At 45.9% G+C, this 23,236-nt stretch overlaps 9 protein-coding genes across 9 annotated transcripts; 4 read left to right on the top strand and 5 right to left on the bottom strand.

The window, feature by feature from the left end:
* Positions 1-31: 31 nt before the first annotated feature.
* Positions 32-880, bottom strand: N7511_009933 (uncharacterized protein; the record flags this gene model as incomplete). Its single annotated transcript, XM_057132310.1, has 1 exon — positions 32-880. The coding sequence occupies one exon, from the start codon at positions 878-880 to the stop codon at positions 32-34; it is 849 nt and encodes a 282-aa protein (XP_056980298.1).
* Positions 881-961: 81 nt separating this feature from the next.
* On the bottom strand, positions 962-1,951 carry N7511_009932 (uncharacterized protein; the record flags this gene model as incomplete). The annotated part of the gene is made up of 1 exon (XM_057132309.1): positions 962-1,951. The coding sequence occupies one exon, from the start codon at positions 1,949-1,951 to the stop codon at positions 962-964; it is 990 nt and encodes a 329-aa protein (XP_056980297.1).
* Positions 1,952-3,219: 1,268 nt separating this feature from the next.
* Positions 3,220-5,158, bottom strand: N7511_009931 (cytochrome P450; the record flags this gene model as incomplete). The annotated part of the gene is made up of 8 exons (XM_057132308.1): positions 3,220-3,366; positions 3,421-3,456; positions 3,509-3,920; positions 3,974-4,360; positions 4,411-4,609; positions 4,672-4,705; positions 4,780-4,871; positions 4,927-5,158. 8 exons carry the CDS (start codon positions 5,156-5,158, stop codon positions 3,220-3,222), a joined length of 1,539 nt encoding a protein of 512 aa, XP_056980296.1.
* A 1,912-nt stretch (positions 5,159-7,070) lies between these two features.
* N7511_009930 (C6 transcription factor) lies at positions 7,071-8,429 on the top strand (the record flags this gene model as incomplete). The annotated part of the gene is made up of 1 exon (XM_057132307.1): positions 7,071-8,429. The coding sequence occupies one exon, from the start codon at positions 7,071-7,073 to the stop codon at positions 8,427-8,429; it is 1,359 nt and encodes a 452-aa protein (XP_056980295.1).
* Positions 8,430-9,145: 716 nt separating this feature from the next.
* Positions 9,146-9,966, top strand: N7511_009929 (germin family protein; the record flags this gene model as incomplete). Its single annotated transcript, XM_057132306.1, has 3 exons — positions 9,146-9,285; positions 9,339-9,481; positions 9,539-9,966. 3 exons carry the CDS (start codon positions 9,146-9,148, stop codon positions 9,964-9,966), a joined length of 711 nt encoding a protein of 236 aa, XP_056980294.1.
* Positions 9,967-12,127: 2,161 nt separating this feature from the next.
* On the top strand, positions 12,128-13,525 carry N7511_009928 (uncharacterized protein; the record flags this gene model as incomplete). Its single annotated transcript, XM_057132305.1, has 2 exons — positions 12,128-12,388; positions 12,677-13,525. 2 exons carry the CDS (start codon positions 12,128-12,130, stop codon positions 13,523-13,525), a joined length of 1,110 nt encoding a protein of 369 aa, XP_056980293.1.
* A 761-nt stretch (positions 13,526-14,286) lies between these two features.
* N7511_009927 (uncharacterized protein) lies at positions 14,287-15,387 on the bottom strand (the record flags this gene model as incomplete). Its single annotated transcript, XM_057132304.1, has 3 exons — positions 14,287-14,896; positions 14,961-15,056; positions 15,107-15,387. The coding sequence occupies 3 exons, from the start codon at positions 15,385-15,387 to the stop codon at positions 14,287-14,289; spliced, it is 987 nt and encodes a 328-aa protein (XP_056980292.1).
* A 738-nt stretch (positions 15,388-16,125) lies between these two features.
* N7511_009926 (FAD-binding oxidoreductase) lies at positions 16,126-17,889 on the top strand (the record flags this gene model as incomplete). The annotated part of the gene is made up of 1 exon (XM_057132303.1): positions 16,126-17,889. The coding sequence occupies one exon, from the start codon at positions 16,126-16,128 to the stop codon at positions 17,887-17,889; it is 1,764 nt and encodes a 587-aa protein (XP_056980291.1).
* Positions 17,890-19,537: 1,648 nt separating this feature from the next.
* N7511_009925 (uncharacterized protein) lies at positions 19,538-21,941 on the bottom strand (the record flags this gene model as incomplete). Its single annotated transcript, XM_057132302.1, has 3 exons — positions 19,538-20,756; positions 20,822-21,833; positions 21,893-21,941. 3 exons carry the CDS (start codon positions 21,939-21,941, stop codon positions 19,538-19,540), a joined length of 2,280 nt encoding a protein of 759 aa, XP_056980290.1.
* Between the last annotated feature and the right edge of the window lie 1,295 nt (positions 21,942-23,236).

The following is a 23,236-nucleotide window of genomic DNA, read 5'->3' as shown; positions in this document are numbered from 1 at the left end:
AGCATGTGAAGATCAGAGTACATTTGATCTACTATAATGACAACGAAATCAAATCCTCCATATCGTCTTCCATATCGTTCTCCCTACCGTAGCCACAAACCCTGGCAACAAATTCAAATTCATGATCGTTTCTGCATGTTGGAAGTTCGGACCATTTTTTCCTCAGTATCTGTTGGTTCTCTCCATCACCTGCGTACTCATCCTGTTCCTGAGCTATGTCAAACATGTATCTAAGAACTGCCCGGCATCCCATCTGCGTCCCAGCTCGTCGCAGGTAGCTCTTGGTATAGGGTGGCCACTCGCTCCGATCCCTAGAGTACCACTCGAGATTCGCAACGGTAGGAACAATTTTCGCCTTAAGACATTCCGCAGCGATTTGGAAAATATTGGCGAAGCCATTTCGAAGTGATTTGTTGGTTCTAAGGTTTCTTCGCACATCGGGCTCGAGTTCCTCGAGTATGGAGTAATTCCAATTAACCCAAAGGCCACCATCGTCAATGTCTTCCTGCAACAGGTCGTAGTGACACTCGCCCTGAAGGATCAGAGAGCTCCTCATCCGGGCTGATAGAAGTCCTTTTACGCACTCTCCGCATGAACACCCGAATCGGAGGCATAGATTGTTAAGCCCCAAAGCATCCTGTCCTGATAACAAGGTGAGACAGGCCACCGCGGTGTTAGGGTATCCTTCAAAGCGATCCGATACGTGCACGACCCTTAAAAAGCCTTTTTCCTTTCGTGTTCGCATTTTCTCCAATTTCTCTCGCAATGCTTCAAGCGGGGTGTACCCGTTAATATCACGAGCCATTTTCCAGGAGTCAGCGTGGGGAACATTCTCATATAGCCACTGTGTACTTAGAGGCTTGAGCTCGCAAGCCGTCATATGTAGAATTGTGGAATCGGAGTTGGTCACACGATCCCAGCCAATCTCATCGTTAGCATGAGTGGCGAAAAAGTCTCTGAGTTACTCATCCGTCAAAGTGAGAGCTGAATGATGCAGCGGCAATATAGCACGAAGCCTTTCCAGTTTTAATTTATTTCGTTCGATAAAATGATCTGCTTCATAGGCAACTTCGAGTTCTTCGTACTCAAGATCTTTAGCATGGCTCCTTCGAGGATCGAAATCAGAAGCCGCCGAAAGGGCGCGAGACTGATGCTGAAAATCAAACGAGAATGCAAAACAGCGAGATGCTCCGATTCGGCGAAAACCGCAAGCTCGCCAAAAGTCAATAGTACCAGATTCGACTCGACTCTTTATAATCAATCGTTCTTCTGTGGACTTGCCCTCTAACTGCGACTTGATGTCATCTGTTAGGATTCCAGGAATGACTAAAGCATGTGGATTCCATGATTTTTCGAAGTCCTCATCGAAAATGTCGCAAAGTTTCGCGAATTTTTCGTCTCTCAACATATCTCTGAAGCGCTTTCTGTGGTCTTCCTTCTTGCCTAGGCAGAAATTTTCGACCTTGTTCAAAAGTAAGGACACGACTTTCTGTCCCAGCCCTTTCCGACGTAGTTCCAAATCTTTAATATGAAGAATTTCAATCAGAAAAAGAGGGCCGTTATCAAGCTCACTTCCCCATATACCAGTTCCGTTTTGCACTGGATGGTCCCTGTACTTGAGGTTCACTCTTCCATATCGATCAAAGACATGGAAGGCCACATCACACGTTTCCTCGCTGGGCTCTTCCATGTTTTCCCAGAATCTAGAGCGCATTCTCTCTCGATCAATATACCGAGCTACTGCACGAGCGACATCGACGCCATCGCAAGTGCATTCGGCGACGAAGCTTTTCATCCAATCGCCCACCGTCTCATCGACCAGATAGAGCCGAATCTTCAGCGTTTGTGTCGTGTCACCGGAAGTGGTATACTCGTGCTCTTCGATGTCCCGTTGATACTCCAAATCTTCGTTCTCATCCTTCAGACGGCCATTCTTCCTCGTCAATATCATCTAATTCATCGTATTCAGAGTCATCACCTGTCGATTCATCATCTGTGGACCCATCATGTGTTGACTCATCATCTTCAAATTCCGTTCCTGTTCGTTAAGGAGATGTCAGTATATTCAGACTCCTTTGGGAATATACGCATCCGTTGTGTTAGTGGAAAGGAAGAGAGAGGGGGGGGGGGGGGGGGGGAGGCGCGCACTGCTTCGTTTGAGGGATACTCGACCACCCTCCAAGTTCTCCGTATTGACTTCCATTCTTGTGGTCAACTATGGCTTCCTGGCTTGGCTCAGTGAAAGGTTTGATGAGTTAGGAAAAGGAGAACAGGGCTCCCGTGGATATAAGAGTAGCGGGGTCAGGCTCCAGGCGAGAGAAAGTACCACGGCTGTGCTGTTATAAACGCCCCCACCCCAGGGCGCGGTATCTACTAGTCCATATACCCCTGCTAGACTCCTCGTAATACATGTGACAATCTATAAATACCATCGATCTCAAGACTTTCAAGATTGATAAGTATCTAGACTCATTACCTATCAGCTAGTCCTACTATCCATATAATCGGTGATACGGACGAAAAATATGTCCTTAAAGAATAGTGGAGGGCTAACATATTCAATTCCCTTCTTATAGTAAAAGCCGCTCGCGATTGCCTATCAATTCATTCGGCAGGGTTCGGCATTGAACGTAATTTCAGTAATACTAGAAATATATTAGGCCTCCGAAGACATTCTCTATATGCGGAGACTGTGCGACAGTTCATACAACTGAAAGGACGGTATTAAGAATATATTTATAGTGATTCAAACTTCAAGGCTCGTTTGATGATCGCTGAGTAGCTAATCAGTGTTGCTCAGTAACCATGCGGAATTTCTCAGTGGTCACTTAATGCTTAGATACCCTACGGTGCTTTGAGTCTAATCAGCGTTTATTTCCAAGTATAGCATTGAGGGTCATTTATTATGTGATAACTAGCACGCGGATGCTTGTAAGCTGAATGTCGGTTTAAACCAATGACTACGTCACTCCTGCCCACAGCAGCAAAAAGTGAGTAAGACAGCTCTTTCGAAATGGTGCATTCAAAAAGGGTGATTGCTCTGCATGTCCTCCGTTGAGCCTGTGGTATCTCAAATACAAAAGGTAGACCCAGGTCCCGCCGGATGAAGAATAGAATTGGGATAGACAATTAAGAATCACAAGACGATGACTGAGGAATATGTCCCTCAAGTCAGAGTGGTCATACAGTTTTCTCAGACGCCTCAACATGTCGTCTCTGCTACTTTTGATAGACACGGATATGCATGGGCGCTGGCTTGTAGAACCAAAACCCGCTGGTCTCTAGATCCTTCTCTGGGCTTGACAGTTCAAGGCGGTACGAACGAAGCAGCTCTGGGATGACCTTATAAAGTTCGCACAGCGATATCTGATCAATGGTCAACCTAAAGCCTGGAATTTATGACAGAGTGATTGCACGTACATTCTTTCCCATACACATTCTTGAACCAGCTCCAAACTGTAACCAAGACGGTCAACACACGTTCTTAGCTTTAGTTAGATTAACTTACCTGAAGAATGTATTTATTCATCTTATCGGCATCTGGCTTCAGCCATCGGTCCGGGTTGTATTCCTCTGCATCGTCTCCAAAGACTGTTTTGTCGAGCTGCACGACAGTCGGGTTAACTCCCACACGGACTCCGCCGGGAATCCACTGTCCCGAAATACTGCGACCATCCGATGGTACTTTTCGAGGCATTGTAAGTGCCACGCTAGGATGCAAGCGAGCGCCTTCCTTGATACACGCGCTCAAATAACGCAGTTTGCTCGCTTCGTGGTACGATATATGCGGGAAGCTCAACTCGCCACGCTGTGTGGCCTGAACAATTTCATCGTTGAGGGCTGCGTAGACCCCCGGGGTCTTCAAGATATAGTATAAAGTCGTGGACAGATGAATTGCTGTTGTATCACTCCCAGCAAAACTAAAAAGCTCTCAGTTTTCTCGATTCTTGCTGCGGGTATCAATCAAACTTACTATCCTCCGAAGGCCTCGAGCTTCACATCATCGATCTGGAAATCAACCTTCTCACCTTGATCTCGATGAATGTTGAATACTTTAGATATGATATCAGTACGTCGAATCACTCTGTCATCAGAACTCGACGCTTGAACATGACTCTGAACAGCAGAGTCTGCTGCAGTCGCTAGGTCATTCAAGGCAGACAAGGCCTTGCGGGTCTCGGTAAATAACACCCCAACAAGCATGAAGAAAGATCGGAGGTATGATGGCATGACAGCGGAAATGGCCATGGCCGGAATCAGTGTATCAGTGGACTTCATTATCCCAAGATGGTCGCCTCTTGCTTTCATTAAACCGAACATTTTGCTGAAGTAAAGCTCGCCAATAACATCGTAAGCGTACCTACCCTACTGTTAGATATTAATAATAATGAGATTAAAAGTAATGCTCACATTCGTGTCCACTCGAGCAGGTCAATGGAAGCTTTGGCGTCTGCAACATCTTCAAGTTGCTGTAGTAAAACTTCTGTGCATTTATTGACGTAGGGCTCTGACTGAAGAATGCTCTGCATAGTATACACGCCGTTAACGATGCGGCGCCGCTGAGCGTGGACCTTTTCATCTGTTGATGTAAAATGATCTGGATATCGGGCTGTTGAGCAAGTTATTTTAGTTCTGGTCAACAATTTTCATGCTCCTGAAGAAATATCTCACTATATGGTGCGCGAAAAGCCAGATAGAAATCGCTCTACCAAAAAGTCAGTTTCCGTTCTTGAAGCCAACGGCATTTCTTTCCCCCCCTTTCTCTTCTTATTCGCTGACCTTTATAAAGCCTGAATTTACTCCATAAATGATTTTGATGGCCTCGGGGTCACTTATCGAAAGCTCATTTGGGGCAATTCGCACAACGTGGCCTAGTTAACAACGCTTAAAAGAGCACAAGCTTGAACTGGATGGAGAATATCGTACCATATCGTGCATGCAGCAACCTTTGAGTTTCGTGGGGATTGCCGCGAATCACAGAGCGCACAATCCAAGCTCGTGACACAGAGGCCCAGAATGGACCTGGAAATTGTGCGAGTGGGTGGAACACCCGCGTGTAAACAATCCATCCAGTCCAATAGGTGGCAAGCAAAAGGCCGAGGCCGTGCAGCAAATCGCAGAATGTTAGTTTCCAGTCGAATATTTCGAAATTTCCCATTTTGAATCCGAACAACTGGTAGATAATTGACTGTAGGAGAGAGAAAGTTTTCAACGCATGTCAAGTTTGACCCGAGTATCCTTTATAAGTGGGGGCCCACACTAGACATACGCATTCGTAGTAATCTATTGGCTCTGATTAAATTGGATCATCCTTTGTATCGCTATCCCCTCGTCTGTCCCCGGAAAGCACAATTAGCACGGTATCATTAGTGTATTATTTTAGCCAATCGATTGCGAGACTAAAGTTTACTGACAATTAATTGAATATATACGCTCTACTGGCTACTAAGTCATCAATGCGTACTATCTACTATTCATTCGCCATATCTCTACGAGTCCACCGTGAGAAAGCTGTCAGCAGTAACCTATACTAATGCGACTATTTCGCGTTTACCTTTGGTGATGAAATCAAGAAGCAATTACAGATTCATATTGCTATCAACGACTATAGCCATTTCTGGTAGTGTTGATATAGCAACTCAGTATCGTGCTTCTTATGAGATTCATCGAAATACGATTCGTACATGTTTTTCTAATTTTTTCTTCCTCCTTGATGCAGCAATTATGAATGCGTTTCGCATTAAAGATACACCTGTAAGCAGCAGCAATAGAGTGAGCTACCTGGACAACTAGCTTTTCGCGAGGAGCTATAACAAGAACTCTTTGTCTTTGCAGCTCAATCACCACAGCCACTAAACTGACAGACGAAGCCTAGAAATCACCAATGGATTCAATAAATAGGCAGCAAGATTGTATTTGGTGTCAGTATAAGAGAAAAAGGGCAAAAGTGGTTAACAGGCATCGCGATCAAGATCCGGTTATAGAGAGTGTTGTAATGTGGCACTATGTGTAAAAGGGCAATGTTGGGATGACAGGTCGAATTGATTCTGATTAATGAAGCCTTACGGCGGCTACCCAATAATAACGCGTTAGTACGTATACGCTAGTAACCGTGCTAATTGTGCTCTAGGGGCGGACAAGGGGATAGCCATTTATTGCCGTTTCTGAGAAGAGAATCTCGTGACTAACGATCGAAGTGCGAAGTAAGTATCAAGCTGTGTACATGTGCCTCCCCGGTATGGGTGCCACATAGACTTAGCTAATCCCCTCGGATATCATGATTAAATACAATGGGAGATTGAGTCTGACCCTGAAACACACCGTTTATGCTGGGGTTACATGGCACTTTTGCATTAATTTAACCGGTTCGCTTTTATTGAGATAACCTTGCGAGAATTCATGGAAATAAATGGCAAAAATGGCACGCTTCATACGCCCAAAACTTGGCAATAAACAGTCGTGTGAATACCAAATCGTATCATCGATATATGATCACATGGAAGACAATTATCCACGAAATTTCGAACACGATATTTGTCATGATCGGTGTTCTGTGTCTGTGTTCTGAGATGGACTTTCCAGGGTTCGAACTTGGATTCCAAATTGTCAGCCCCAAGTGAGGTCCTTGGCACCTCAGCCTCATCTAAGCCTCAATGGAAGAATACTCAAAAGATTGAAGACAATCCCCTGCAGTCATCGATTAATGCATAGATTTCCTTCGTGACTACATTTGCTTCTAATATATACACACTTGCGACAACACGGGTGCAAACGGTCAAATGGCGGACTACAAGCTGCGGAGAACGCACGCCAAATCCAGAAACGGCTGTCTGAGATGTAAGCAACAGCGGAAAAAGGTAGAATATTTACGCCGAACTTTGTCCGACACATGTTGATGATGTCTCTAGTGCGACGAGCAACGACCGTGCTGCTCCAGATGTGCCAACCGCATGTACAGATGTGAATATCAGGGTTCTAGACCTGCCTGCCCGGATGAACACCCCTCAAACTCGGACTCTTCGCCATATAACGCTTCTCCAATCTCACAATGTTCTTCCCCCACTTTTCATATGAGCTTCGATACATTATCCTTGAACCCGGACTTTCCGCCACCTCTTGACGCGACAGAACTTGACCTCCTCAGTCACTATCTGTCACACACCAGTCGTATAATCCCTTTCGATGATCTCGACTACTATGCACTGTCCGTGGGAATGCCAAATATCGCGTTCAGAAGCAGACCGGTGATGTCATCCCTGATAGCCTTGGCTGCAGCATGCAAATGTCATGATCTAGTCAAATCTAATCAATCTTTGACCGACAACACAATAATAAAAGTCCGAGAGTTACTCCTACTCGCGGAACGCCACCACAGAAGCTCTCTTCAGCATATCCAGGTTGCTATGTCTTATTCAGATTGCTATGACAACATCCTGGCCAATGCAGCACTGATGGTGTTATATGCCTCGGCCAGTCACTCGATTCGAGTTTATCTGGCTAGTATTGCAAAGCGGAGCGGCCAAAAATTACCAAATGAAGTGGTTCCACAGCACTCTCAGTGGATTTCATTCACTCGCGCAGCTCACATGGCATCGACGGCAATACTCAACGGCATAGCTGAGAGCGTGACTGATTCGCATGCAACGACCCCCGGTCCCACAAGTCATATACCAAGGTTGCCGGGCCCTGTTTTAAATAACAAAGTTATCTTATCACCACAAGACGGTCCATCTGAACGTACGAAGCGCTTATTCCTCCCCCTGGTCGCTACCACTTATTCCCAAGCTCTCAAAGTCTTACGCGAAAAGATTGAGTCCACAATGGCTTCTGTTAAAACACTGCGAGGTTCTCCATGCACTCCTTCATCGCTAGGCGCTTGTTTGAAAACATTCTTCATACTCGAGACTTGCGCCTCAGAAGCCTTGTCCTCAGACAGACCCGATCAGAAGCATTGTAGTCCCAAATTTGAGCCATTGGTGTTGGAGTACATTCAAAAAGTCTCGCCCTGGGTTGGAGAATATATGGCCAGTGTTACTTCAATGAGATCCCCAACAGCGCTACGACGGACGATTATGTCTTTTTTGAACAAAGTGCCGGGCGAGTTTCTCACACTGGTTCAGTCAATCCTTGACTCGTCATTCTCGGAGGATGGGAAGGAGCCTATAATGACACCCAACTCGCCCAGCACTAAGGATCTCTTTCTCAACACAACCCGCTTGTTAGCTCTGGATATATTTGCACATTGGCTTGTTCTTGTCATGTTATTAGATGGTGTGTGGTGGATTGGCGATATTGGGCAATGGGAGCTGGGGCAAGTCATTACATTGATGAAGACTCACGGCTCGCTTCAACAGTCAACGGATACGAGGGAAACCTGGTGGCCTGAAAGCATGCACTGTGTAAAATTGGAGCTTGCTTCCAATATTTAGGATATTGACATTTAATTTCCTCAAACTTGCTTCGCTATAACGGTGTAAAAATAAACCAATCTTTGGTGTATGTTGTGAGCCTTGGGTGGTGTTCATTCTGGTGGCTTTCGTGGCTATGTTTGAACATTCGAGCATATATCCTAGTCCTGAGTTTAAATGTTATAATTTCCAAGCTGCATGATCCAGGAACTCTTAAATAAATTTAACCCGTATTTCGTGGGCACTGCCCAAGCATGACAAATATCATAAGCAGGGTCCAATGCAGGTGTGGGAATACGCTCGGAGCGGATGGCGGAGCGGATACGCTGAACTCAAAATGTATGCTGATAACCTGACTATTTTAGTCTACACGCAAGTCGTATTATGAATACGCTCAAGCCAAGCAATTTTATACGACTTTTCTTCTATACTCACTTTCAAACACTGCCTGGTTCGAGTTTATTGAACGCTATTCATATCTCTTCTTCATCACTTGCTTACCAGATCATGCGTGAGGCTCAGCGATACAGCCTAACTGATGAGTATTTGGAATCCCAAATGGAAAGTTACTTGTCCTAGAGTGATCTCAGCTATGAAATTCGAACTATATAAGGACTCTCATCCACTGCCTTGTTGATTCATCATCATCTATCATCTCTTCACAACTAAGCAGCACCTCAGAAACTATTCTTCTACTTGATCCAATCAGTATCTTTCTCAACATACAAATCGCCATAATGCTTGCAGGATCTACCATTAGCTTTGTGACCGCTGTTGCCCTTGCTCTCACCCTTCCAGTGCAGGCAGCGCCTAAGCAAATGATGAGGCGCACAACTCCCGAGCTCAGCCTGACAGCTCAGCTTCAAATTGCAGACACGTGAGTTGTATGTACTTGATTAGACTACACAAGCATACTGAGTAATTTTTTAGTGCCATCGATCGTTTCAAGCTTCTCCCAAAGGATGAGAACTTCGTATTCGATTTCACCAGCAGCAAAGTCCCATTTGCCAACCGCCAGACATTCCCCGCTTTAGTCGGCTCTGGAATGTCTATTAGTGCCGCAGAACTGCCAGGTATGCTACCAACATAGTGTTCCAAGGTTCCCTCATGCTAACCTGTCACCTCAATAGCCTGTAGCATGGCCTACCTCCACCTCCACCCTCGTGCTACAGAGGTTTTCGTACTTAACTCTGGACGCGTGCTCACCCAGATGGTACCTGAAGTAGGCGTGCTTGACGCTGAAGGCAAACAACGAGTCGTTCATACCGAGTTGCATCCCGGCATGGCGACTGTCTTTCCGGCCGGGTCGTTCCACACGCAGGTGAACCCAGATTGCGAGCCAGCTAACTTTACGGCGGCGCTCTCGGCAGAAGACTTTGGAATCAGCTTGGTTGCAAATGAGGTCTTCTCCCTCAGTGATGATGTTATTTCTGCTTCGTTTGGAGAGAGCATTGCTGGTGAGGACATCGATAAAGTGAGACATGCTATTCCTAGTGATGTTGTGATCAAGGTCGAGGAGTGTTTGAGCAAGTGCGGTAAGCAGAAGCGTCGTGCTTGATTGGATCAATAGCTTATAGCTCGTTGGGATGATGACAAGTCGTATAAACTGTGTCGCACTGTTTTTTTGCTTTCTTTTCCTTTTCCTTTTGGTTTTCTTTTGTTGCTTTCAATGAATAATCGACGAGGGGATGGATAATAGTTCATAGACAATCTAATTTTCTTTCGCATGGTACCTTCCTTATTTTTTATGCCATATCGCTAGAGGTCTTTTGGTATAAACGCTTTTTGAAAGAGTACGCTGTATATGTCTAGAAGCCTGTGTATTGCACGAGTAGAAAGTTTGTTTGCATTTACCATTGTACGCCCTTGTTTAAAATGACAAAGAAATGAAAATGAGAAAAATTACATTCGTAGGGATTATCGTAATAAAATATGTTCTCAATCACTTCAAATACCATATATCAATGTTATTCATGCTCCATGTTCACTAGAACACGACTGAAGCCCCATATGGCTCAGGAGTCTAGGTCCAAACCTAGATCAACATCAATGGATGCTAGACAGGATGCAAACTCGTTTTATCTTTCATATAAGTCAGCAGTGGGAATAAACATGCCTCATAAATTAGTAATAAGGGTATCTCAGCTCAGTCCGGCGCCGCATTTGCGGCCCGAGTCGATGTTTTAAAGCTAAGTCTCCAAGCCAAAACTGCTCCCATCTCGACAAGTCTAGAAAGTACTAAGACAGGTGCGGATGAATCGGGGGTTTTCCTTACAAAGAGTCAAAGTGATGTGAAGCACTCAGACTCTTAGAGGGTGTTTCGAATCGCATGGCGGACTCAATTGACGTGAGCTGATGAGATGGAGGGCCACTTCAACATGTCGCCGCAGACGAAATTGGTTTTTAGGAACATAATTTGTGGTAGGAATGTTAGTGTGTTTGACAGTCAAATTGACACTAGATATGGGACAACATCAATGCGTAAAAAGCACCATAAGCTTCTTCCCGCACCCACGTTGTCGGGTCTAGAAATAAACCTCTGCACTTGAAAATGAGTGGAGATAAGTGAAGAAAGGCACACCACAGTCGGTACAGCACAATAAATACAACTATTTGATCACTTTGAGGCTTTTGTGTAGAAATGTGAGATTCAGTGGCACTGTGTACACATTCGTCACCTCTGTTGTAAATCTCCGGACTGTATTCTGTAGATCGATCCCGTTTGATGATGGGGCCATCTGCTAATTTTGGTCTTCACCGGGTAAATCATGCGATTAGAAAGAGTAGTTCGGAAATTCGGGACATATAGGCACCGAGTGAGGGTTGTCGGTGATGCGGTATAGACCATTTTCCTTTTTAGGAAGTGAAACTCAGAATATGCGAATTTCATGGGATTCAATCTAAAATGCAGGCAGGGATCGGGCGAAACTTTATTACTTTTACGAGTCTAAAATAAAGTCGTTGGAAGTGAGCTCAGCCCAATTGAAGAGTCAAGAAAAAACAAGGCTGAGCCCAATGTACGAGCTGCTGCCCGCATTTGGTTAGCGTGGTGGACTCGTATTCACCAAGCTTCAAGCCACTTGCTTAACGCCCCGTTTCGCTCCGTCTACCCTATCAACTGGCAATATCATATCCTAGTTTCGATTGTGTACCATGTAGAGGTTTCCACAAACCGAGATGCTTATCCCAAACCGAATCTCAGTTCCTTTTCTCCCCATTCCAATCTCCTTGGCGCACCACTTTTCTCACACCTGACGAATCTACTTCTTCTTTGAGTAACCTGCAAGAGCTTTCCACTGGAGCCCATTACGACAAGATGGTGTATTGCGGCAAGCCAAGTCCTGCCTGTGATCGGTGTCGCGCTCGTCGTTTGAAGGCATGCTGAGCCGAATATCGGAGAATGGGCGTTTACTGACTTCGGGCACCAGTGCGATCAAGGAATACCGTCGTGCACACAGTGCATACGGGCCAAAGCTGAATGTCCCGGGTATCGAGACCCATTGGACTGGAGCTTCCGGGATCAAAGCGACGATGTAATTCGCAAGTCGCAACGATCTGCACGGAAAAAGCGCACGGTACCGAGCCTTCCCGCTAGCAGTTGTTCTAGCAGTTCCTCCGTCGGGACGCACTCCCGAAATAGCCCTACTTTGCCGCCGCCACAGAACAGCCTGGTCTATTCGGTGCATGAGCAGGCCAAGGCCCACCTATTCTCCAACTACATGGTTGGGGGTCCTTGCGGGGGCCACATGTCTTACTTGCTGCCTCTGATGAAAGAGAACCAGAGCTCGGCAGTCAACGCTGCACTTACTGCTGTAGGATTAGCGGCCTTGTCTAACATTCGTCTCTCTCCGCGCATGATGCTCAAAGCCCGACAGGAGTATACCACAGCTCTATCGCAGACCAATTATGCTTTGAAGGACCCTCTTTTGTCCCGAAGGGATGATATTTTGGCGGCGGTGGTCTTATTAGGCATGTTCGAAGTAAGTTATTTATTGATTTCTCTGCCATTATATATTACTCTGCTAATGGAAGCAAAACTCAGGTTATGACCTGCAGTGATAATTCTTTCATAGACCGTTGGATGAAACATATGGAAGGTGCTGCTAAAATCATTGAATACCGAGGACTAGAACAACTCACCCGACGGGAAGGTCTTGACTTATTTACTAATCTACGAGCACAAATTGTGAGTTCCTTCATGCCATGATCGTACCTGAGCTGTCGAGGGGTTTTGTACAAAATAGTCATGCTAATCAATGTCGATCCAGAGTATCAGCACTATTTACCAAGAAAAATACAGCGCTCCAATCATGACTCAACTCTCAGAAGACGCAAAGCAACACCGAGAACCCGACGACCAGATTGTCGACGACATTGGCTTAGTCGTGATTCGTCTCAACGATCTCTGTGCGGCACTGAAAGACGGAACCCTCACACAACCGAGCGAGATCATTCGCCGGACTCTGAGTCTTGATGCAGACCTCATGTCATTACTGCTTACGGCGCCTCCCGCATGGAGTTACACTACCGTCAAAGTACCCCTGATAGACGGAGAGCCCATCACCAACGTCGTGTGGGGTGATAGTTACCATGTTTATCGCAATCTTGCCGTGAGCAGTATGTGGAACAACGCCCGGTCGGCCCGAATCCTGATGCACGAGATGATCCTCGAAGCAGTAAAAGTGCTCGAGGAAACATCGCCTGCAAACAGCGCGCTTCGTCACTCCCAGATGCTAGCAAATCAAAGTCGCGACATTGCGCGCAATCTGGTGGATGAAATTTGTTGCAGCGTTCCATTCCATATGGGAATGGGTGTAGACAGCAGTACTGACGGAACGGTGTCCGGGTACGACTCCTCGAATGTACCTCCCAGTTTCGAGATATCAGGAGCAGGAGGTGTCACCTTGATGTGGCCTTTGTTGATTGCAGCCAATTGTGGACTTGCCTCTCTTGAAATTCGACAATGGATCACGAAGTGCTTGGACAAAATTGGTCATTCAATGGGCATAAACCAGGCTTTGGCCATGGCACAGCTTCTGCGGGACGGGATGCATTCGCGGGCCTGGATCTCACCGGAAAGCTCACCTGGCGAGTCTGCTTCCACTGAATATTTATAGTGATATGATGAGGCGTTTTTTAGATTGCGTTATGAATTCATGTATTAAGTTGATTTCACGATTTTTGTCTTCAGCTCACTAATATACCGGGCAATACATATACCGTTATTGTCATGAGTTACTTCCATAAATAACACATTCAATACATGTTTTCTTACCAGACAGTTATAATACATACATGTTGAAAAGTTAAACTTTAATAGAAGAAGTAATCTATTCAACGGCCGACTCCTATATTCTATTATCCTCTAGCTAAAACTCTGATAGTGCCATCGCTGTGAGTATCGGGTAAAGTCGCGTGATAATAGACCCTACAGGAACTCGTAAGTAGGCGGGAAAATCTCTATCTACGTTCTAATTCTTCTGATCGAATGATAATTTGAATGTACATATCCACGACTTTTTGGTTCTCCAGAGCCTATGGCAGTTGAATCGATAACTAGATATATCCTTGAACTCTCCGAGACCAGAAGATCTTACGCATGGGTTAGAAAACTGTTGTTAGTTGGATGACGAGTAAAATCACTTTCGTCAAATCTTAAAAGATATTTCGACAGCAGGTTTTCGTTCGAGAGATCCAAACACAGTTGATGGCAATAAAAGATACGCTGTAGGAATTAAGTTCAATTTCAAATCCGCTATTAAATTCAACAAAAGAAATCTATTACTGGTTCAACGCCCAATCTCAACCGCGACCCTCCTCGCTTAAGCCCCACAAATCAAGATAGAAAACTCGATGCTTCCTTGCTCATGAAGTTCAATCATCGCCGAGCATACTGCTGATTGTATGCTTCCTGGGCGGCTGACTGGGCGTGTGTAGATTGATCGTATGTCGGACGCCCGTTTCCTTGCTGAACACCATATTCAATATCCTCGGTTGCGTAAACCCCCGGTCCAACAATGTTGACGGTAGACTTGGGTGTCATCACGCCCAGGATAGTGTACATCAAAACAATAATGAACTCCTCAATAGTCGCCATCACAAGCTGGATCTTTGTATCGCCGTCGATCAAAGAGAACTGAGGGTTATTACCGAAGTCACTGATCAAACTGTACAACAGACGCACGGCAATCAAAGGCAGAGCCAAGAGAACAGCAAAGAAAAGACGCTTCTGGCTTGTATTCATGAGCGTGGTGTCGCGAAGAGTCACAGCCCAGAGAATGCAACTGGCAACATAGATACCCAGGAAAAGGATGATTCCAGCACGGGTCTCGGTCTTGCCGCTGGCATGGTCTGAAACATTGGATGAGGCTTGATCGGTACCGCCACTGATGGAGAGGATCAAAGCGATAAGGGCAGGAAGATGGAGAAGTTGAACAATCTTGCTGCGGCGGGAGGTAGCAGTTGCTCTTTTGTTGTAAATTCCGAAGCTAGAGAACAAAAAGATCAGTCTCTGTCATGCGCCTTCAAAAACCGAGAAATTGGTCTACTAACAGTTTGCCAGCAATTCCGACGTTTGAAAAGGCCTGCATTGCCACGTTGCGCTTAGAGTTCGGGTCAGATGGTACACGCTGGGAGGTCTCGTCGAAACTGTACTAATTAGTATCACGGGATCTTTTGTTGGAGTTGGTGAAGCTTACACTCTTTTTAGTAAGCCCAATGTAGACAGAAGCAGAGGAGAAAGGCCAACGGATTGCAGAATCACAGCCCACTCCTTATCGTTGGCGTTGTCGGGGTTCTTTGTGCTGAGGATCTCCATGACGGCACCGCCAACTCGGATACCACAGAAGATACTGAGGTAAATCCACCCCAGTTGCTTGTGAAATCCATGTCGCAATACTACCCAAATGGTAAGTATGGCTGTGGGGATATAAATGATCAACTCCGCAATCGCAACGTGCTCTGGAGTGACGACAGTCATGGTTGGTGTGGATGTATAGATGTAGAGGGTAAATAAGATGATAGTGGAATAGAGTGGAAGAAGGCTGGTTGTTTTAGTTTGTAGGTGGAAGGGATCAAGTCGCTTTTATGTTCCGTCTCAAGCCATTTTTCCTAGGTCGGTCAGATCTATCAGAAGAATGAGAAGTTGCCTACGCTCAGCCCTGCGGCTATCCCGTGTCAAACGTGGTGTTTTCCCGAACCAGATAGGATGTGCATCCTAAGAATAAGCTTTTACTCCAAGAATAAGCCCATAAAATGAGAGAAAATAAGCAATTTGGGTCAGCCCCGGGTTGCATAGATTGGGCCCGTTTGTCTATTCCTAATCTGGACTAGTGTGGATCTACCCGTCGAAACACTTGCCTAAATGGGAAACCATGTGCTAAGTGATGATCGCGCCCTTGCCTAACGCCACAATTCAACCCTTTGACACTCAACCAAATTCCTAATCTAGAATGTCCTCATTGTTCGGGTCCGGGACTCTCGATCCAACAGAATATAGAAAAAATGCCGCAGTGTAGAGATCGGCAGCTGAATACGCCGGTGGACTTGATGACGCTTCGAAGCGAATACCAGGTACAGCCAGGGATGAAATACACTCAGTTCTATGACCATGTTTCTTTGGAAACGAGAATCTTGAGGTATAAAGCGAGCGCAGGGAGCCGGCAAGAGGTCATCATCAACTTCATCTACAGCTTTTCTTCGCGAAACAGCCTTGAAAATGGTATTCCTGGCTTCTTTTATCTCAGCTTCCTTGGTGTTGGGTGCAGCTGCTTTTTCTGATCCAGGCTACGATTGTCGTCCTGGTCAAAAATGCTGGCCAACAACCCGTCAGTGGCAACAGTTCAATGCAACCATTGATGGCCATTTATACGAGACCGTCCCTATTGCGGCTCCTTGCTACAAGAACTCCCCTCACTACGACAAGTCCGCCTGCGAGGCAGTGGAGGAGTACTACGGAGATAGTATTTCTCGAGGAACTCATTTTGGACAAACATACTGGCTGAATTGGGAGACCTGTGGTCAGACTGGATGTGCATTGCTCGAATCCGATCCATCTGAGCTTCTATATGGCACATGTTCTCTTGCACGACTATCGTCATACTACGCGGATGTTCGAGAAACTTCTCATATATCTGCGGCTCTTCGATTTGCAAAAGAGCACAATATTCGCATCAGCATAAAGAATACTGGTCATGACTTTTTTGGGCGGTCATCAGTGCCAGACACCCTCGCCATCTGGACACATAACTTGGATACCATGAAGTTCAGCTCAAATTTCACTGCACAAAACTGCCCGTCTTCTAACGGCCAAAATGTTGGTGAATTGGGCGCTGGTGTCGTCGCAGCCGATGCGTACCACTTTTTCAGCTCGCACGGCATGGACATCACAGGAGGTTATGAAAGATCTGTCGGATTGGCAGGCGGATTTGCCCAAGGAGGAGGTGTCGGATCTTTCACCACCACCTACGGACTGATGGCAGATAACGCTGTCGAGTTTGAGGTGGTGACTGCAGACGGGGAGGTTCACATAATCAACCAGTGCAATGAGCCCGAGCTCTTCTGGGCTATGCGAGGTGGTGGCGGTGGTACATTTGCAGTACTCACCAAGTATCGAGTTCAGGTGTATCCATCTTTGCCGATTCACACCTATACCTTCACTGCAAACTTTACTGGCCTGGATTCTATCAGCAATGCGACCGAGAATTCTGCTTTGCGCGAGATCTTGACGGCACATGCAGAGAATCAAATTGCCTGGTCCGCACAGCTGGTGACGGGCCAGCTTGAATACTTCCCCGAGAAGCTGGCTATCAGTATAGTCCTCCCATATGGAGACGATGGCTCGAAGCTCAAGTCATCCACTGCCTCCTTTGTTGAATTTTTGAGAAACAGAACAGACGTTTCGGTCTCCAAGGATGGGTATGACTCTTACCCTAACTACGCCAACTACCTCACTGTCACGGATGCAGATGCCAAAGTCACGGAACCGTCTGGCATCTTTTCCATCCTGGGTTCCCGACTGATTCCTCGCACGGTTTTCGAAGCCCAAGACACCATTGAAGAGCTGGTGGAGGGTGTCATTCAAGGAATAGCAACATCAAGAGAACACCTCAATCTCACCGGGACACAGATCGTCTTGGAGACGCCCGTCTCAAACCTTGACAGTAACAACAATGTCGCCGCACATCCAGCATGGCGCAATACACTCTGGCATGTCATCCATGTCGGAGAGTGGTTAGAGCCATTGGAGCCCGAAGCTCAGACCAGTACTGCAGAGGCTTTCTTGGAAATTCTCGATCCTCTCAAGAAGTTGAGTCCTGGTGGTGGGGCGTATTTCAACGAAGCACATTATTTAGAGCCTGAGTGGCAGGATGTCTACTTTGGGTCAAACTACCCTAAGCTCTTGGAGGTCAAGAACAAGTATGACCCCACTCATATTTTTGATTGCTGGAAATGTGTTGGATGGAGAGGCGAACAAGAGTAAGTCATTTTCTGGCTGTTGAGGTTCATTTCAATTACTTAAAGCTAACATGATCGCTTTCTAGTCCTTTCTATTCTTGTTATTAAAACTGGCCTTTCAGAAATTGTCGCACATGGGAACTTGAACAGGCTAGAGCGCAATAAATTATGCTTAGAAAATATAAAATAAGGAATTCAATAGTGTGTGAAGTGAAATCACTACATTAACAAAAGATTTTCTCAACGACATGAGTATGAAAACGTAAAGAACACATAGGGAAATGAGTAGTTCTTCGAATCGGTAACGGGGTCACAATGCTCATCCAGGGGTGATACGTCAACCGTCAATCTGAACCACTTGAAAAGGGTTTTGGGACAGGCTCGAGCTCTCGAGTCGAGTCTCGGATTTGGAACATGTTTCCAGACCCTGAGATGTACTCTCCAGACTGGTTATCGTCTAACCTTGATTAGGAAGACCTGAGAGTAGTGACTGAAAGTGCCGGTACCCCACCATTGAGAATCTCCCTGCAATTGTGTGTATGCCTCTGACACTGCTATTTCGAGAGTCATTGTTGGGTTCTTCATCCCTCTGCCGTTTGAATGTATAATATTGTCCGGGTAGAAGGAATAGTCTGCCTCTTTCATGTATAGCTCCGGACACCCTATCTGCCCCTCGCCCAATCCCATTGCCGGTCTCGACAAAGAAAGCTATTGCTTCTATCCCATGGGTAACATGTAGCGCAGATATCGAAGCCATCTGCTCATGTTGGATGTCTGTATGACTTTCAGAGCCATGCAACGCTTTTCGCGGTCTAGCGTCACTCGTACTCCCCGGAAGGATAGCTTTTGTTCTTTGAGTTGCCTCACGATGTCTGTATCAAGGTGAAGTACATATGTATATGTAACTGCGATTTGCGGATGAAGTAGGTAGCTCGGATGTTAGGATGGATTGGATGATTTCCCCCCGTTCTCAGGGTGAAGCACCACCTAAATAGGAGCTGGCTAAATTCTAATTATACTCGAAAAAAGACCTCAAAAAAAAACCATTGAAAAGATGTGAGAATGTATACTGCAAATTAACCACATCTATTATATTAAAAATGATCGTAATCTAGCTATAAGACAAACCTCTACTAAGAAGCTAACACCCGAGCATTAACGTTATTCTCTAGGCAAAAGTTCGATTAATAATTGAAGTCTCTGCTCCGTACATGTAAAACTTATCGACCTATAGGGTCATGTTTATAAGTAATTAACGGTAGAATGTAGGAAACGAGCCTTTTGGTGCTGATTCTTAAGCCAAGCAATCCGATCCCTGAGGCTGGACCTTCAGTCAAAAAACATCCAACCAATTTACCCAAGCATCATTCACTCCCACCACCACCGCCAATAACAACAACAATAATTTTTGGAATGAGATGATCACAAGAAACAATCAAATATAGTAAGTCAGTGTAATACACTTCGAGCGCGTGTGTAAGAGGTTGCATTATTCGCATTTAATTTCGACATAGCTGCTACCTCGATAGCCCACTTTGTAAATTGGCATCCCTTGGTATGCCCAAGTAGTCACTTTCAACCTAATTAATCCCAGCGAGCTGCTCGCTAATTAGCCGTTGATATTGAGTAAAAAACTTGCAGTAGGCTCTAGCCTTGATCTGTAAGCACAACAGCTAATTCCCATGAGTCTCCTCCCAATGAAGAATCATATTATCCTTAGTGATGAAATCCAAGACCCTCTGCCTATTGAATGAGCTCTCCCCTGATTCCATCACGTCTTCAAACATAACCTGTAATTTGTGCCTCATAAAATGGCACATCATGTCGACATCTCTCACAGCAAGATCCCGCCCGTCTTCACGAACAGCCCAGACATTCCCTATGTCGCAACTCCAGTACGAAGGCGCCCAGCCCCACTCTTGCTTACAACACTCAGTTTCCATCATCATGAATGCAACGTTAGGATTACTATTGTTCCATTCTGGCGGATGATGGCGAAGCTCGGTACCCGGATCCTTCCAAAATCGTATAGGCATACCGAGGCAGACAGATATTGGTGAGATAGATCCGCTGCCCAGCGAGATCTTGTTTGCTCGAGTAAAATCGACAGAAACGAAGTGCTCTGACCCATGAAGCTCCACTTCGCCGTAACAGCAAATCTTTACGCCGCGGGAGGCTGTTGTAGCGCGGTGTTGCAAATCCGGGACGCTTTCTCTGATATTCGTGTCTCGGTAGCTTATCAAGTAATCCATCAGATGTCGGAAGTCAGCTAGTGTCATATCGGCAAAGTCTTCGTGGTGAAGTTCACGCAGGGCAATCATCGGGCCGCGATATTCATGTGGGGTGGTAGCGGTGCGGGACGCTCTCACAGAAGCCAATATACTTTTATTTGTGGCTGACCCATCCTTCAAATATGCGTCGCGATGTAGCAAGGAGACACAGTATCCTTCCTTGCGCGGAGAAAAGCATGTAAAGCCAGAGCCCAGATTTCGATCTCGTACTGGATTATGTTCAATGCGCATTGTGCGTTTTAACGGGTCATCAGTTCCAAGGTAGGGATTATAATCAACCTTCTTCCATCCGATTCCGTCTTCCTCGTCATATTGCCGTCTGCATGGGATCCATATTAAGCATGGCTTGTCTTCCTCAACTGGGAAGAATATGGCTCGCTTGTGTTCCGGGGAGGGTCTATCGGGCTGAAGAGCGAACTGTTTGCAGAGAGGGTCATGTGAAGCAAAATCACTTCTCTCGCAGTCTTTGGAACAATAGTATGTACTTCGGCATTGTGGGCATTGAATTCCTGGGCTTTTATTACACATCACACAGCAATCTTCAAGTTCAAAATTGTCGAGGGGGTGATGCTTCGGGTTTGTAGTTGGAGTAATCCCCTGGCTTTTTTGGGTGTTATAATCAGTGAGTTATTCAGTATTCGCCAACTTAGCAAAAGAAAATCTCACCTAATCAGCATATTCGTATGCTGGATTGTCTTTTCATTTTTAAAACGCTGCCTATCCTGTTCTTTCTGCTGCCATTCTTCGAGTGTCAGGTCCGAAAAGTCCGACACGATGTCGGATTGCATGACGAGACTTTTGTGCCTAGGGTGTATAAAGCCGTTGAGAATCCCTTCAATGCGAGCCAAAAGGCTTTGCTCCAACACCTTGACGGCAATCTGCATGGTACCTGACTTCGAGACTGGTACAGCCCAAGCAGGATAGCAAATACCATGCCTTCCACGTGTGGCAATTGGACTCGGCAACGCGCCAAGGAAGGTTTCGCAGAGCAAGCAAGTCTTTTTACTGCATCCAAAATAGTCAAGAGTAGGCCAAGGTGCACATCTGTCCTCATAGTGCACCACTAGCTGTATCTCAGCATGCAGAGAAAAAGTCTTCGCGCAAGCTATTTTAAACTTTTGGCTCAATGGATGAAGTTTTCGGATCACTGGCTTTGGAATGCAGCCCAGCCCTAGTTGTTCCCACGCCTCAAATATGTCAACTACGTCTTTGCCTTCCAGTGCTGTGCTCGATTTGGAAGAAATCAATGAAACCTTGCAATTTCCCAAGTGCGGCTCCCGGGCAGCTATTGATCTCAGTAATCGACAGTCGACCAACGGTCTGGCGATAAAGGTCAATTTTTTCCAGAGCTTCAAGCCTGCCTGGGTCCCAAAGCAGTCAGAAAAGAACAGTCGAACTTGTGCTATGTCGAGACACATATAAGCCTGTTGAACTACCAGGAGCCTAGTTTTGACACATTCATTATCGGCATCGAATTGTGATATGAGAGCCATCATGTTAGTCAAAGTTTGGAATGCAGCCTCCTGTCCAAGCCATAGTTCTGAGTTCCAGTCAAGACAATTTTGGACCTTTGTTAAGGCTTCCCTGAAAGATTCAATCCAATCATCGATCCGACGGGACATATATTCTATCACCTTGAGCTCGAATTCCGTTAACGTGTTTGCACTTGTGTTAGTCCCTGGCGCTCAGTCATCAGACATCCAACCTCCTGAAAAGAGGATTCAGAGCTGTACATACCCTCGGCACTACCAGCCAGATACACTTCCAACATACGGCAGTAACCCATAGTATCATCCTCAAAGCAATCTCAATCAGAAAGAAAACCATCGTTCCTTGCGATATCCACCTCGACTCTGTTTTCCCCTTCACGCATTGCCGTTGCGGTGACCCCATCCCAACCCTTGCACGGCGACAGCAGTTGGGCAATACAGTCCAGGAATTTCTGGCGAACGGATTCTCGAGGACCTGAAAGAGTTACATTCTTCTCTATCTCGTCACCTGTCTCATGGTCGCTCGACTCATCGGTATTGCTGCCGCATTCCACGTGGTCTTCAGCCTTGAAAAGCGCTTCGTGTGCTTGGCTGTTGTTGAGATAAGAAAGAATATGAGCTGCCCAGATGATGCGTGCAGAGAATTCATTAGGCGGGCATTTAAGCGCTCTATGTCGTGTAATCATCATGCGAAGCAAAGCACTATCATTAAACAGAATCGGATACGGTTCTCGAGGTTGAGATTAAAGATTAACGTCTGCCTCAGTGCGGGGTATCACTGGTGAGACAAGCAGTCATCTATTGGGCTTTTGTTAGCGGCATAGAGGGGCATAGAAACCCATAGAGATGTGGCTGTATTCTATTTCTTTGATTCCGTGCACTAAGCTTATCCTAAATATTCATATGAAAGCGATTTCCACTATCTGATGTATTGTTATTGGAATGGTATCTTCAACTTGCTATCTATCATCTGAAAGTTCCATATAAACTTTGCAGTTGCAATCCATTCGCCCCTCGCGGCTCCCTGCCAGATCTCGCGTATTGACTGAGACTCTTTATCCTTGCCAGCGAGGATTTCACTCAGTGTTTGAGAGTAACTCATGAGCCAAAGCTTGCGGGACAGAGATGCCCAGCGCAAGTAAGCCCATAAGGTCAAGGGAGACAATAGTATCTGTGTAGCTGCAACTCCAACAAAAGCCGCATCGATTGACCCCCATCCCGCATATCCTGATTTCCAGCCAATTAGAAAAAGGACTTGACAGACAGGAAGGATAAAACAACTGCAAACAAACCCGAGGAGAACCGCCAAGAATCCACTGGATTCGTGGAGGTAATTAGGTTTGGTGCCTTGAGTTCTCGCTTTCTCTGGGATGAAAAGCCTGGCACACAAATGTAGACCCCAGTCACCCAGAGGGAAAGCTCCAATCCACACACCAAGTAATATTAAGGTAGTCAAAATGTTTAAGCCTGACAGAGCCCCTCCTACTCCACCCGACACTTCAGAAACATCGCTGGCTATCACAGCCATAAACAATGCCAGCCCAGCTAAGCATAATGAGAGATGAAGGAGGTTTGGAGCAAGCGTGATTGA

This window comes from Penicillium nucicola (assembly GCF_028828085.1).
Source record: "Penicillium nucicola strain IBT 29836 chromosome Unknown utg000010l, whole genome shotgun sequence".
NCBI classification, from domain to species: domain Eukaryota; kingdom Fungi; phylum Ascomycota; class Eurotiomycetes; order Eurotiales; family Aspergillaceae; genus Penicillium; species Penicillium nucicola.
This window is presented reverse-complemented; position numbering and strand designations above follow the sequence as displayed.